The sequence below is a fragment of the Erinaceus europaeus genome, chromosome 17, assembly GCF_950295315.1.
Source record: "Erinaceus europaeus chromosome 17, mEriEur2.1, whole genome shotgun sequence".
NCBI lineage: Eukaryota > Metazoa > Chordata > Mammalia > Eulipotyphla > Erinaceidae > Erinaceus > Erinaceus europaeus.
Window position 1 is genome coordinate 71,519,072 of NC_080178.1, and position 15,206 is coordinate 71,534,277.

General features: G+C 44.9%; 1 protein-coding gene across 3 annotated transcripts in view; it reads right to left on the minus strand.

Annotated features, from left to right (window-relative positions):
• NELL1 (neural EGFL like 1) overlaps nt 1-15,206 on the minus strand; it is a 572,342-nt gene that overhangs the window by 280,146 nt on the left and 276,990 nt on the right. For all 3 annotated transcript variants that reach the window (XM_060177021.1, XM_060177020.1, XM_060177019.1), the window contains exon 13: nt 2,170-2,295. In XM_060177021.1, coding sequence (XP_060033004.1) covers nt 2,170-2,295 — 126 coding nt within the window. The remainder of the gene's footprint in view (nt 1-2,169; nt 2,296-15,206) is intronic.

Sequence of the window (15,206 nt, forward strand, 5' to 3'; positions counted from 1 at the left end):
ATAAGAGGGGAAGTTGACCAGAGGGCTCTGAACCCCAACTCCATCAGGACCCAGAGAGAGAAGAGGAAAGGGAGGGACATTAGGAAGTAGTAATAGGTACAGGTGTGACCTGGAAAAGAAGAGAAGATGGAACCATGGGAAAAAAAGGGCAAATACAGACAAATATAGACCAATAGTTACAGAAATAATAGTCGGCCCGTATCTGCAATCTTGGGAAAACTGCTGCAGCTTCCAGTGGAGGGACTGGCACACAGGACTCCGGGGGGGGGGGGGGAACGGTGCGAAATTATACTTGTTACCTTATAATTTTGTCAATCGGTATTAAGTCACTAGTAAAATTCAGAAAGAAAAGACGGTCTATTCTTCCTTTCTTTCTTTCTTTCTTTCTTTCTTTCTTTCTCTCTCTCTCTCTCTCTCTCTCTCTCTTTCTTTCTTTCTTTCTTTCTTTCTTTTTTTGGCCTCCAGGGTCATGGCTGGGGCTCAGTGCCTGCACTACGAATGCACTGCTCCTAGAGGCTATTTTTTTCCCTTTTGTTGCTCTTGTTGTTTATTGGTGTTGTTGTTACTATTATTGGTGTCATTGTTGTTGGATAGGACTGAGAGAAATGGAAAGAGGAGCGGAAGACAGAGAAGGGGAGAGAGAGACACCTGCAGATCCACTTCATTGTCTGTGAAGCGACTCTCCTGCAGGTGGGGAGCCGGGGGCTCGAACTGGGATCCTTCTGTCGGTCCTTGCGCTTTGCGTTTAAGATGCTGTGTTACCACCCGGCCCCCAAGAAAGTCTATTCTATAACAGTGCTGAACACGTCAAGCCACAGGCTCAATACTGTGTTCAAAGTACAGACCGGCACAGCTGCTTGTGTCCGTGCTCTGCATGAAACTGTGGTTCCCCAGCACCAGCCAGCACCTAGGGGAAGCACTGTATCACTGACTGCCAGTCCAGGAAAATAGCAAAACTCAAAATGTAAAATACAATTGCTACTGAGTCTCCATGACTGTCATCCCATCGTGAAGTCAAGGAGACATCGCTAAATCCACTGAGAGTCAGAAAGGGATCCAAAGCACATCTCATCATGATGGAAGAGTCACCACTGGAAGCTTTCTGGCTTGGGGACTAATTAATGTCTCTAAGTTCCTCACTGCTACTAAGGCGACTTTCAGTGCAGGCAAGATGTCAATTTCCAAGCATACGCCCATGCAGGCAGGCCCACACAGGCAGAGAGACTGGGAGTAGAAATAAGTTATACTGGTGAGATTGGCTTTATTATTAATGATTTCAAAAGGAGAAGGTAAAACAATATAACAGAAGAACATCATGTGTCAACAAGACTTGGGGCAGGTGGAGCTGAGAGTAGCAACACAGATACTACGGGGAAGAGAAGTGACAAGTCCTTAACAGTTAGTGGGATTTATAGCCTTTCCTCATGTTTGGGGGCTAGTCTCTGGCCTAAGCCGGCTTTCTAGTCCTATTCTCAACTCTGACTCCATCTTCCCAGACAAGACTTTTAGCTCACCTGCAGGTTAGCTGTCAGACTCAGGGAAAAATTAGGAAAGTCATGGGCCCCTTGGAACATACCGAAAGTAAAATTCCCAACTTCATCCCCCACAAAACCCCTAACTTTTGGATTCCTATTTATTAACCTAATCTTTTAAATTTATTAACCCAACCTTTGGGTTCCTATTTATTAACCTAACCTTTGGGTTCCTTTTTATTAAACAATTTATTTTGCTTTATATCTTAATGCTTTTCAGCCACCAAGTCGCAGGTGCTACCATGATGCCATCCTGACTTCCCTGGGCAGACAAGCTCACCAATGTGTCCTGGAACCCCACTTCCCCAGAGCCTTACCCCACTAGGGAAAGACAGAAACAGGCTGGGGAGATGGATCCACCTGGCAACGCCCATGTCCAGCAGAGAAGCAATTACAGAAGCCAGACCTTCCACCTCTGCTCCCCATAAAGAATTTTGGTCCATACTCCCAGAGGGATAAAGAATAGGGAAGCTTCCAATGGAGGGGTTGGAAATGGAACTCCGGTGTTGGGAACTGTGTGGAATTGTACCCCCTCTTATTTTACAATCTTGATAATCATTATTAAATCATTAGTAAAAAAAAATTTAAAAATCAACAAAAAGAGAAAAGTAAGCCAACAGTGCACCTGCCAGCTCACCTGTGCAGGAGAAGTCATCCACGCGTATGTATCCAGGGACACAGTCACAGCGGTACAGGCCAGGCAGGTTGACGCACACAGTGTTGGCATGACAGTAATGCATCTTAGCGGCACACTCATCGATATCTGAAGGAGGAAGAGGAGCAGCACTGTGGTCAGTGTATCCAACCCAAGTGGAATCATCACATAACAAAATTAAAAACACACATGCTCACTGAAGTCCAAAAAAGCAAGTTGCATCAAACACAAACACACACACACACACACACACACACACACACACGCCTTCATGCAAATTCAGCTGGTGAATCAAATCCCATTCAAGCTGGAGATGTTTCTAGAAAGAGACAATGGTTAATGGCCCCGTGAGTGTGAAGGCTGAATTGACTATTATCCCCCTCAATAAGGAAGGCGCTTGAAATCAAGGGGTCCTGTGTTCCATGAACAGACAGCGATCAATATGTCTTAGGTGTCTTCTGTTCATGGTGTCGCTTTGATCACAGAGATCAGGGAAACTGCAGCTGGTGAGTCCTGCTGAGACATGTCTTCGTCCATCTGCTGCTCCTGTCAGGCACTAGGAATGCAGAGAGCAGCTGCGGCCTAAGGCAAGTTAGTGTCTGTCACCATTTGACCTGGACGGCCATCCCTGAGAAAGCACAGCAGGCTGATTCAACACAAATGGCTTATTCTTTGGGATGGAGGTCAGAGTATCACCTGCTTTCTCCTAGAAGTTCACAAGAATTAAAATGGCACAGTGCACAAATTACAGAGCACAAAGACCAGGGTTCAAGCCCCTGGCCCCCATCTGCAGGAGGGACGCTTCACAAGTGACGTGGTGCCAGCAGTGCTACAGGCCTCTCTGTCTCTCCCTCTCTCTCCCTCTGTATGTCACACCCTACAAAGAAAAAAGGCCATCTGTGACAGTGGGACTGTACAGGCACTAGCCCCAACAATAACTACTGGCATGTGAAGAGGAGGAAGAGGAGGAGGAGGAGGAGGACGAGGAGGAGGAGGAGAAGGAGGAGGAAGAGGACTGGGTGGTGGTGCACCTGGCTGAGTGCACAAGGCCCCAGGACGAGACCCCAGTTCCCACCTGCAGGGGGAAGGAAAGCTTTGAGAGTGGTGAAGCAGGCAGATGTCTCTGTCTCTCTCCTTCTCTGTCACTCCCACCCCTCTTATTTTCTGGCTGTCTCTAACCAACAGCCAAAGATAAGTAAAATTTTTAAGAAAAGGAAGGGAGGAGGAGGAGAAGTAAAAGAAGTAAAAACGGGAGAGGAAGAGGAGGAGATGCAGAGGCCACGGGAGAGGCAGAGAAGAGAAAAAAAAATAATTATTTCTAATGTATTTATTTATTGATTATTGATATAGAGACAGAGAGAAACTGAGACGGTAAGGGAAGAGACAGAGTGACACCTGCAGCCCTGCTTCACCACTCCTGATGTGGAGTTTCCCCCCTGCACATGGGGACAGGGGCTTGAACCCAGGTCCTTCCGCACTGTAATGTGAGCACTTAAAAAGGTGTGCTACCGCCTGGCCCCACTATTTCAGTTTTTCTTCCATGGGGGCCGGGCGGTAGCGCACCTGTTTAAGTGCTCACATTACAGTGTGGAAGGACCCGGGTTCAAGCCTCTGGTCCTCACCTGCAAGGGGAACTCATCACAGGTGGTGAAGCAGGGTTGCAGGTGTCTCTCTGTCTCTCTCCCTATCACCCCTTCCCCTCTTGATTTCTGGCTATCTCTCTCAAATAAATAAAGATAATAAATTTTAAAAAGGAAAAAAATTTAAAAAGAAAGAGAAATTAAAACAGCCTGCAACCGGAAGTAGAGAATTTGGGCTTTTCTGTACTTTGTGTTTTAAAAACTGACTTGACGCCACTCATGCTGATGTAAGAAAGCAAAAGGAAAAGTGGGCTATCAGCTCAGGGCAGAGCTAAAGACAGTGTGAGCTCTGCTCCCTGTCCTGCCTGTTACAGTCCTGCTGCTGCTCTGCAGCTCAACCCTTTATAAAGGTCCCAGATCCATTCCCTCAGTTTCTCTTCACTGTAAGTTTCAAACATGACTGGTTATGCCCTTAAAATATTCTCTAGTTTAGCTTACCTATTCTTTTACAGGCAGATTTAACCTCACTTTACAGGCTAGTTGAGACGTACACAATTTGTTGTCTAATAAAGGTACTCAGAGAGAAGATGCTCTACCTAGGATTTGAATTCTGCCATCAATCTCTTACTGACAATGATTTGTCTCCTAAAATAATCCTCATGGATCAGGAGGAGCAGGGTGATGGTTCACCTATCTGAGCACACACATCACAGTGTGCAAGGATCTGGGTTCAAACCCCAGTCCCCCACCACCACCCCACCCCACTTGCAGGGGGAGCTACAGAAACAGTGAAATAGGACTACAGTTGTCTCTGTCTCTCCCCTCTCAACTTCTATCTCTATCCTATATAAAGAAAATATTTTTGAATGAACCCTCACAAGTATGACAGTCAAATATCAAAGCTACCATTGAGAGAGTCTTTAGGGGCTGGGTGGGGCAGCACCCAGTCCCTTCCGACGGGGGGGGGGGTCTTTAAAAGGCTGGGAGCAGTGCTGCGAGAATCAAGGGGCGGGGAGAAAGAGAAGGAGACAGGAACAGACACACACAGAGATAGATAAACGTAATTCAACGGAAGTCTCTGTAAGGAAAGAAAGAGGTCATAGCAAGTGCTTGAAATAGTCTATATATTCCAAAGGACGAATAATTCATTCCTAGGTATGTAAAATATTGCATCCACATGTACTTTATAACTTGGGTGAGGACGAAGGGGAGGGTCTTGACCTGTTCCTAGTTTGGGGAAACATTTATTATTATTATTATTATTATTACTATTATTATTATTATGGAACACCTACTATTATTATTTATTATTAACCAAAGCACTTCTCAGCTCTGGCTGATGGTGGTGCAGGGGACTGAACCTGGGACTTTGGAGCCTCCGGCATGAGAGTCTCTTTGCATAACCATTATGCTACCTGCCCTTGCCCAGGAAACATTTAGGACAAAGCCTGGTTAGAGTTAATTTGAGAGGAGATGAGCAATAAGGAAGTTAAGCTAAAACTAAAGGCAAACCTTGTGAGACATCTTGCCACAAAGAGCAGGACACGTGGAGCAGAAACTCTAAAGAGAGTTTCGTGAAGGTGGAAAAGATGGCAGGAGACGTGTGAGCTGCTGGGAAAGATTTCTACAATACAGACAAGAGAACATGTCAGTCCAGGAACTAAGTCTTGGAAGAGGCAAAAGAACTGAACTCCCGTCCGCACAGGGGAGCTAGTCACTTTTTTGACGACAGATTGTCTCCCCAGTGACCAAGCACAGGGACAAACAGGCTGATGGATTTGATGGTTTAAAAAGAGACAGTTGATCTTGTCTTGTTTTTACTTACTCAGTGAATAACAGGACATAGTTATACCAAAGAAGAGAGAAGAGGGCATTCTGGAGAAAGGAAGGAAAGAAGGAAAGAAGGGAGGGAGGGAGGGAGGAAGGAAAGGCTCATATTGGAGACAATTAACAGGATGACAGAAAGAAAGAAAGAAAGAAAGAAAGAAAGAAAGAAAGAGAGAGAGAGAGAAAGGAAGGAAAGGAGAAAGAAAGAAAGAAAGGGAGAAAGAAAGAAAGAAAGAAAGAAAGAAAGAAAGAAAGAAAAGAAAAGAAAAGAAAAGAAAAGAAAAGAAAAGAAAAGAAAAGAAAAGAAAAGAAAAGAAAAGGAAATGGTAAGCTCACATGGAGACAGTTAACAGGAGGACGGGAAAGCCGCTGTTCACGTACATCATAAGCGCTCTCTGGTAAAAGCCAGCAAGACCATCTGTTTTTCTCATCACATTCATCTATCTGGGAGTAGAGACTCAACTGGAAAGTTACCTGTAACCCTAGATGATTTTTTAGGCAAATCTAGTAAAGAGATGGTGGTAACAACATGCAAAGGAACATGAGCTATGAAGAAATCTGGACAAGAGGATGGAGAAGATACTCCAGGCAAAGTGTGCTTCATGGCGGACACTTCTCTGCATTGTCGAGAGTGTCTTCCAGAATTAAAGAACTTGTTTCATGGGGGCCGTGGCTCTGCCTGCTAGCAGTCAGCCTTTAGTCCGGGAAATCGTCCTTGGCTGAAGGATGCTGGTGTGCCCACAGTCACACTCCCAACCTGAAGGCAATTTAGGATAAAGACTGGCCTGGGGGTTTTAGTTTTATTAGTGACTTGATATTGATTTCCAAAACTGTAAGACAACAGGGGTCTAACTCCACGCTGTTCCACCATATTCCACTATGAGAGTCCTGTGTCCTACTCTCTCCATTGGAAGCTACAGTAGTTCTCTCAAGGACACAGATGTGGGTTGACTTCTATTTCTTTAACTATCTGTGTGTGTGTATATATATATATATATTTGCCCCTTTTTTTTTCATGTTCCCGTCTTCCATTCTAAGTCACAACTACATCTATTACTACTTCTGGATGTCCTTCCTTTTTTTTCCTCTTCCCTTGTTGGGTCCTGATGGAATTGGAGTTCAGAGCCCTCTAGTCATCTTCCTCTATCATTTCTCTCCCACTGGAACTATGGACAAAAATATTTTTTTTAATTTAATAATGATATATAAGACCATAGAAAAAAAGGGGTACAATCCCACACAATTTCCACCACCAGAGTTCTGTGTCCCACCCCCTCCATTGGAAGCTTCCCTATTTTTTTAAAAAATATTTTTTATTCCCTTTTGCTGCTCTTGTTTTATTGTTGTTTTATTGATGTAGTTACTATTGTTGTCGATGTCATCATTGTTGGATAGGACAGAGAGAAACGGAGAGAGGAGGGGAGATAGAGAGGGGGAGAGAAAGATAGACACCTGCAGACCTGCTTCACCGCCTGTGAAGTGAGCCCCTGCAGGTGGGAAGCCAGGGGCTCAAACTGGGATCCTTATGCTCCTTGCGCTTTGTGCCATGTGCCCTTAACCCGCTAAGCTACCGCCCAACTCCCTACAATTTTGAAGTGACTTTACTCCTTTAGTAGAGGCATTTGAGACCTGAAACAGAAGTAAAACAAGGCCAGGGGAGAGTTATGATGTTCCAGGCAGAGGAGACCGTCTTGAGAAAAATCAGCTAGAGAGTAGAGGGCTTTGCCTATGCAAAGCTGAACTGGAAAGATGAGCTCAGGTCAGGGCCAATGGGGCCTTACAGTCACGTGAAGGAGGCTGGACTCTGATCAGGGCAGTGACACTATCCAGTTTCTCTTTGACAAATATCACTTGGCAGTCATGAAGGGAAGAGGAGGCAAACTGAAGGCTAACATCACACTGGCACTGTATTCCCACAGACACAGCGACACTGAGCTCCATATCTCACCCTGCTGGGATGCCCAGATATCCTTTACGATGAGAAACTAGTCTGGACTTGCTCTGGCCACAATTCAGTCTCCAGCCCGTGGACCACAGCTGCCAACCAGACCGCCGACTACGATGAATGTCTCCCTGTCATGATCCTGCGTCTACGACACCCAGAAATAAACTCCGAGCTCATTTCCTGACGCTCACTGGGTAACACCACCTCATCTCGATTGCAGAGTTGCTTGGCTAGAACAAGCTCGTTTTGATTCAAACAGCCCAGCCATCTCTTTGTTTCATAGAATGCTTATGGTGCTGAGTCAAAAATATTTTCAAAAACTCATTAGGAATCCTAGCAAGAATTTCTCTCGGAGATTTATCTGCCTTTGGCTTCATACAAGTCACCCAGAGACTCAAAGGCAACACATCCCTGATTCTCTGCCCCTGAGTCTGAGTATAGGCCTTGTTTTCTGTCCACATCGGGGGTGATTTCAACCCTGCCCATCTCATAAATTCCTAGTACCAGTCCAGAAAAAGGAAGTACCAAAATAAAACAGAGAAGTTGATAAATGTACCAGAAAATTAAACTGTCACAATCTTATCTCCGTTGCTTATTCTCCATCATACAAGTACCAGACCTAAGGATGACAGCCTGGTAAAAATGACGGGACACCGAGAAGGGAAGTGACATGTTTAGAGTCATCTAGCGGAGTCCCTCGAGACAAGAAGATGAAAGAGAGAAAGGAAATGACAGCCTCCATGGCCTTGGAGACACGTTTGCCAAAGTCAAGATTTCTTCTCCACCCACCCACAAAGAGAGACATAGCCCTGCAGAGAGAACCAACAGGAGTCTAGAGTGCTTCACAAGCAAATCCGATGACAGAGATGACTAAAACACAATGTACATCTTTAGAGAACCCAAGCATCTTGAAAAACAGCGAACTGAATTTTCAAAACGAGCCTGAGATGAATATGATTATTTGCTCACAGACCAAAAGGCACTGAAACGCACTTTATCTGAGAGGCACTGAATGATTATTAAGCAGAAAACAGAACAACAAGGTCTCAAGGCCAGGCTCAGGAGGCCTGAGTGGACTTTACGCCGGTGTCTACGGCAGTGATGAAGGAAGGGAAAAGCACATTATCAGGCACAGGAGGCGTCTAATAGGAACAAGAGACTAACAGTATATGACGTCTTGGCAGAGCAAACAATAGCCCTTGGCATTTGGTTAATAAAGACCTTTCCGTGTCTCTGTCTCTCTCTCTCTCTCTCTGGCCCAGACAGTATCCTGTAAGTCTTCTTCCTTTGCTCTCTTGCTACCATAAAGCTTGTGAGTCCTCATCTCTCTTTCTCTCTCACTCTCTTTCTCTAATATGTTTTATTTTTCCATAAAAGTTTAATTTACCTGAAGAAAAAAAAAAAGACCTTTTCATTTCTCCATATACAACACTATGTCAAGGACTCTTCCGTGGCACCGTAAACTCCAGTCATTGTAACTGACTAGGAGACACGTGTGTTCACGTTACGAGCAGTAGACCGAGAGATGATTAGGCACAAGACACCAATAAGCGTGAATCTGCACCTTCCACGTAAGGGCTGCGTTCTGACTTCAAAGTCCTTGGCTCCTTGGCGGCGGCGTTTTCACTGTTCACGTTCTAACCCTCATATTTGAATTCTAGGTCTATGCTCGATGCGTCTTCTTCTGCTACAAGGTGTCTGGAAGCTAAACGATCTTCCAATCTTATGTCTGTTTCGAAAGCTGTCCATGACACATGCTGTGGTCTTACTATGCCGCTCTCTGCTAAGGTAGAGGGGCCTTTCTTCCCACGCCACTGAACACTCGCACCCTTGGGACTCCAGAGGCAAAGGGCCCCAAGCAGGAAGCAGAACGTTGCTCCCAGCTGCACTGTGGTTTGCCACAGGCTCGACTCAGGCTCCTCAGGACTGTCGATAAAGGATTAAAGATTTGTCACAAAGTTCCTGCAATGTTCTTTCTTCTTTTTAAAAATCTTATTTATTCATTTATGGATACAGGCACAGAGAAACTGAGTATTGAGGGGAGATAGGGAAAGAGACAGAGAGACACACGCAGCCTAGCTTCACCACTCATGGAGCTTTCCCCTGCAGGTGGGGACTGTGATTTTTTATTATTACTGATAAATATTGTTAGCAAAACATCTATAAGCCCAACTTCAGTTTCTCTCAACTCAAGTATGACCAGGCTCAAACTGTGCTTCCTTCTTAGAGACTGCTTATCACCTTTCAAATATTAAAGATCATCTTCTGGTGGTCTTCTGAGGGGGTAAAAATAGATGATTTATATTTTTCCATAGGATTGTGAAGTATTCTGGTTTTGTTCAGAAGGTATACTGATGAGCTTTGAACTGAAACTTGACGTGTGTGTGTGCGTGTGCGTGTGCACACGCATGCACGCATGTTCTTCACCTGAACACAGAAAATCACAACGTAGCATGAAGAGGGGACTATCAGTCCTTTTTAAGGTCAGAAAATAGAGACTCAGAAAAAAATAAAAAAAGAAAATCAAAGGAAAGGTGCAATGATACAAAGCTGATCAGTGAGATGGTAACAGGATCAAGGTCCTCTAGCTCCATTTAATAAGACAAGCTTCTCTCTACTTACTGTCGTCTCCCAAAGCAAAGGGGGAAAAATGCATGTGGAATCTCCAAATACAAACCAAATGCTTGAATAAGTGTATGTAAGATATGCTCCTTTGGGGCTGGGCAGGGGTGCACCCTGTTCAGCCCACAAAGTACTAGGCACAAGGACCTGGGTTCAAGCCCTGTCTCCCCACCTGCAAGGGAGAATCCTCACAAGCGTTGATGCAGGTCTGCAGGTGTTTCTCTGTCTCTCTCCCTAACTCCCTTCCTCTCTCCATTTCTGTCCTGTCCAATGAAATGGAGAAGATGACCACCAAGAGCAGTGGCTTCGTAGTGCCAGCACTGAGCCCCAATGATAACCCTGGAGACAAAAAGAATAAGAAAAATGACGTGACAATGGAGAGGGATCTAGATAAGTTTCTGTGAGCTGAACTGTGTCCCTGTTCATATGTGATGACACTCACATTCTAAGGTAAGGCCTTTGGCTGCAGGTGGGGAGCAGTAAAGGTATTTGCAGGACATTAGAAGAGTGACATCTTTATATTTATTCATTTATTTATTTTCCCCTTTTTGCCCTTGTTTTTTTATTGTTGCTGTAGTTATCATTGTTATTGATGTCATCGTTTTGGGATATGACAGAGAGAAATGGAGAGAGGAGGGGAAGACAGAGGCAAAAAGAAAAGTATTTTCCATCTGTAGCTATGCAAGCTATTGAGGAATTCATGCTAAGATCCTTTTCCCCCTTCAGGGTTCAATCTCAAATTCTGACATAGAGTGGCACAGCTCCTTGTGTCACTGGGAATTATTCAAGCACGCCCACGTCCAGCTGACTTTGGGAAAGCACCCTAACATGTCATCTGGTTCTCAGCGCGTCCAGTGCTGAGCATCTGCAAGAAAAGAGCCCGCAGAGTGAACGGCGGTCAGGTCACCTGCAGCTCACGCTGTGCCCATTGTGTCTGAGACTGTCAGTAACCAAACTCTTACAGTCAACACCACCAACAAAACCAGAGAGGTTCTCCCAATGGCCCAGGAGCTCCTTGAACAAACTGGACTCATCCAAGAATGCTCCACAAGTATAGGCCTCATTAGGGGTCCGTGTGTGCCTTGCAGCTGAGAAAAGAAATCCAAAGAGCAGTGAAAAGCTGTTAAGAATCCATAAGGAATAAAGATTTCGAAGGACAGATCCCCAGCTCACACACAGGTGGACCAAAGGTATTGTCTGGGGAGATGGGTGTTAGGGCTGAAAATAGGACTAGAATGTAGAACAGACCTACTAGCTTTTTCCAAAATGGAGACCCCAAATCTCATCTGTTATATTCTTGCTTTTAAGTTCCTGATTATTAAACAGTTTGTTCTGCTTTATATCTTAATGCTTTTTCAGCCACTGAGTTACAGATGCTACCATGATGCCAACCTGACTTCCCTGGGCAGACAACCTCACCAACGTACCCTGGAGCCCCACCTCTCCAGAGCCCTGCCCCACTAGGGAAAGATAGAAACAGGCTGGGGGGATGGATCCACCTGCCAACACCCATGTCCAGTGAAGAAGCAATTACAGAAGGCAGACCTCCCACCTTCTGCTCCCCATAATGATGATAGGTCCATGTTCCCAGAGGGATAAAGAAGGGAAGTGGAAGCTTCCAGTGGGGAGGATGGGACACAAAACTCTGGTGGTGGGAACTATATGGAATTGTACCCCTGTTATTTCACAATATTGTTAATCATTAGTCAATGACTAATAAAATATAAAAATGAAATGAAAAAAAAAAAACCCAAAGAAACAAATATTCCACAGCCAGGGAAAATGGTCAGGATCCAAGCAGTGAGGATAGAGAGACACCCTCTTTGGGGGCCGAGCAGTAATGAACCCAGTTAAGCATACAAAATAATAAGTGCAAGGACCCAGGTTCAATCCTCCAGCTCCCCACCTGCAAGAGAGTCGCTTCAAAAGCAGTAAAGCACATCTGCAGGTGTCTCTTTCACTTTCCTTCTCTATCTTCCCCTCTCCTTTCAATTTTTCTCTGTCCTATCCAATAAAATAGAAAAAATGGCCTCCAGGAGCAGTGAATTCATAGCGCAGGCACCAAGCTGCATCGATAACCCTGGAAGTGAGAGAGAGAGAGAGAGAGAGAGAGAGAGAGAGAGAGAGAGAGAGAGACCCTCTTCCAAGAAAGGCAATCAGAAGAGGTCCAGGACTCTGACCAAATCTGATCCCAGCAACTCTACAACACCGCGCAGCAGTGGATATTCCCACTGGTCAACGGGTAGCTGAGAGCAAAGCCACACTTCACCACGCACAGGGAGGGACCTGCGCCCAGGATTCCAACATCACATGAGATCAGTGCACAGAGAACCACAGAAAGCTTCCTGCACAGGGATGGGATTGTGTCCTTCCTCTCTTTTGCTCCCTGTCCCTCATCCTACATTTTCAGTTAAAAGAAGGACGAGGAGGAAGAGGAGGAGGAGGGGATGGGGAGGGGCGTGGAGAGAGGAGGAGGAAGAAGAGAAGAGGAGGAAGAGGAGGAGGTCCACTCAGAGTAACGGAATTGTACAAGCACGAATTCCAGAAAAAAAAATATATGTATTTATATATATTATAAAAGGTAAAGGAAAGCATAAAGCTAGAGAGGGGATGTTGCAAAGGCAACTCACCCCAACACAATTTGATATTACTAATACTATTTTAACTTAAGATGAATTTCAAGAAATTAGCATTTCATATATATGCCATTTTTTTAATAGATGCCATTCAGTTACCTTGAGGATGAAGATTAAGACGGGAGATATTACTATAATGAACCCCATTCCCATTTTTCTAGTCCAAATTTGATTTTTGTAATACAACAGACCTGATAGGCTGACCCTGCTCTGGGGCCAGGAGGAACACGGGGTCATTTTACCTAAGAAGAACTGATTTCTTGCAACTGCCTCTACTTTGTTCTAAAAACCTACCAGCTTGACCTTTCCACCTGGCCCCCACCCCACCGTGTCTGGGGAGAGAGGCCTCACTTTTCTTTCTTCCACTCTGCAGGGTCTGTGTCGCCTCTGCGCTCTGCTATTGACCAGCTTCTCCTCAGACCCACACAGATGCTATCTTCAAATGAGACGTCGTCAGAGCAGGCCAGCCCCGTGATTGATCTCCGATTTCCTATGTCCCCAACAACCTTTAGCTGTGGCATTTTGAAAGACTTTACAGATCTTTGAAAAATCAAATGCTAATGAGAATTCTAAAGGAATGATGGCCCTCTAGGTAAAAAAAAAAAATTGCAAATTGCCCAAGAAGTGTGAACACTGTGTCTATTTTCAAAAAGTTTATAGAGGTCAAACTGATAACATTAACTACTAAGATAATTAAAAAACAAAAACCAAAAGCACATACATTTTCAATCTCTTCTGATAACCTGCTGTAATTTATAATGCTATGAACAAGGGAATAATTTTCATTCTTTTTATTTCTTCCAGACTGGACAAGGAATATATATATATATTAGGCATAAACTAGACTACCTAAAATAGAAGCTGTTTTTCCTTTTTCCTTAAGTTCTGGGGTATGGACATAACATGCCCTCACTCTCACGTGTGTCCTACAGAAATCCTAGTGAAAACTTTATTCTGATTATTTGACTTCTGGCTGTGGCCGAAAAACTAAACCCTTTCATCCTGCTGACTCCACCAATGTCCAAGTCAGGCTTCATCTTGAGTTAAAACCCATTCCATTAAGGCACCGTGGCCCACTAGCTATTCATTCTCTCTCTCTCTCTGATTCAAGACGGTTTTTCCGATCAACCTTTAAAATTGGAGTTTTTCACCTAACAGTCATGCGGTGCTTGATGTGGCTTTCGCCCTGTTTCAGGATGAATGCTGATAAGGGATCCAAGGATTATTATGAAAGAGAGTGAGGACTTCTAGGATTGAGGCATTTTCCCAGCGGCTACTGGGAACACACTATTCTCACTTTAAATCTCACGACAACTCAAGCTAGAGGGTAGGTGGTAGCTGGCTACTGAGGGGAACGTCTGAGATCTCAGAGTCAACTCAGACTGCACATGCTGACTGCCAAGCAACGAAACCTAGAGAAATCTCAAATTCCTAATCCACTCCACATTGGCAGGTGACATCTGCTCACACCTGCTTAAGCGCACATAGTACTAAGCACAAGGACCCATGCAAAGATCTCAGTACAAGCACCCGGCTCCCCACCTGCAGGGGAAACCCTTGACTAGAGGAGAAGCAGGTCTGCAGGTGTGTTTCTCCCCTCTTTCTCTCCATCTCTATCTTCCACTCCTCTCTCAATGTCTCTCTGTCCTACCCAGTAAAATGGGGAGGAGGCACGAGGAGCAGTGGATTTGTAGTACAGGGCATGGCGCCCCGGCGATAACCATGGAGGCAAAACAAACAAAAAACACCAGTGGCTTAGTGAACTACAAAAGCAAAATCTTAACCTAAAACAGTCCCTGTGCCCAAATACAAAGCAAACAGCGCCACAGAGAATCCTCCGGCTTGAAAGAGCCCCTTCCTCCCTGCCTTTCTCGAGCCTTGGCCGTACTTCTGACCATGAGGACGATCACTCCTATTCCATTTCTGAGAACAAAACACCTGAGTTTGGGCAGGTATTCTTCTAGGGCATAACGCTAACACAGGGGGTGTGGGGTGGGACAGGGCCCTTCCCACAAAGGATCCCGGTTCATGCCATCACCCAGTGAACACTGTGGACTGCTACATTTCTTTTATCTATATAATATTTATCAGTGACGTACTATTGGGTCACAAAGTCACACAATTACATAGGTCTAGTTCCACAGTGAGCCCACTGTCCAAGTTCTACCACTTCCCCCACTGTCATCACCCCTTTTGATAACCACCATGCTTTTCACCAAGGCCTAAGGCTGGCACCTTTGTGTAAGATTCCACGTTTCAATTCTCCACATTAAGGCACACACAGCAGAACTTTCCTGTCTTTAACATTCTGACATCACTAAGCATAGTCACCTCAAGTCCCACCAATTTTGCCCCAAATGACACAATACCCTCTAATTACACAGTAGTCTTCCCTGGAGTGTTGGGTCC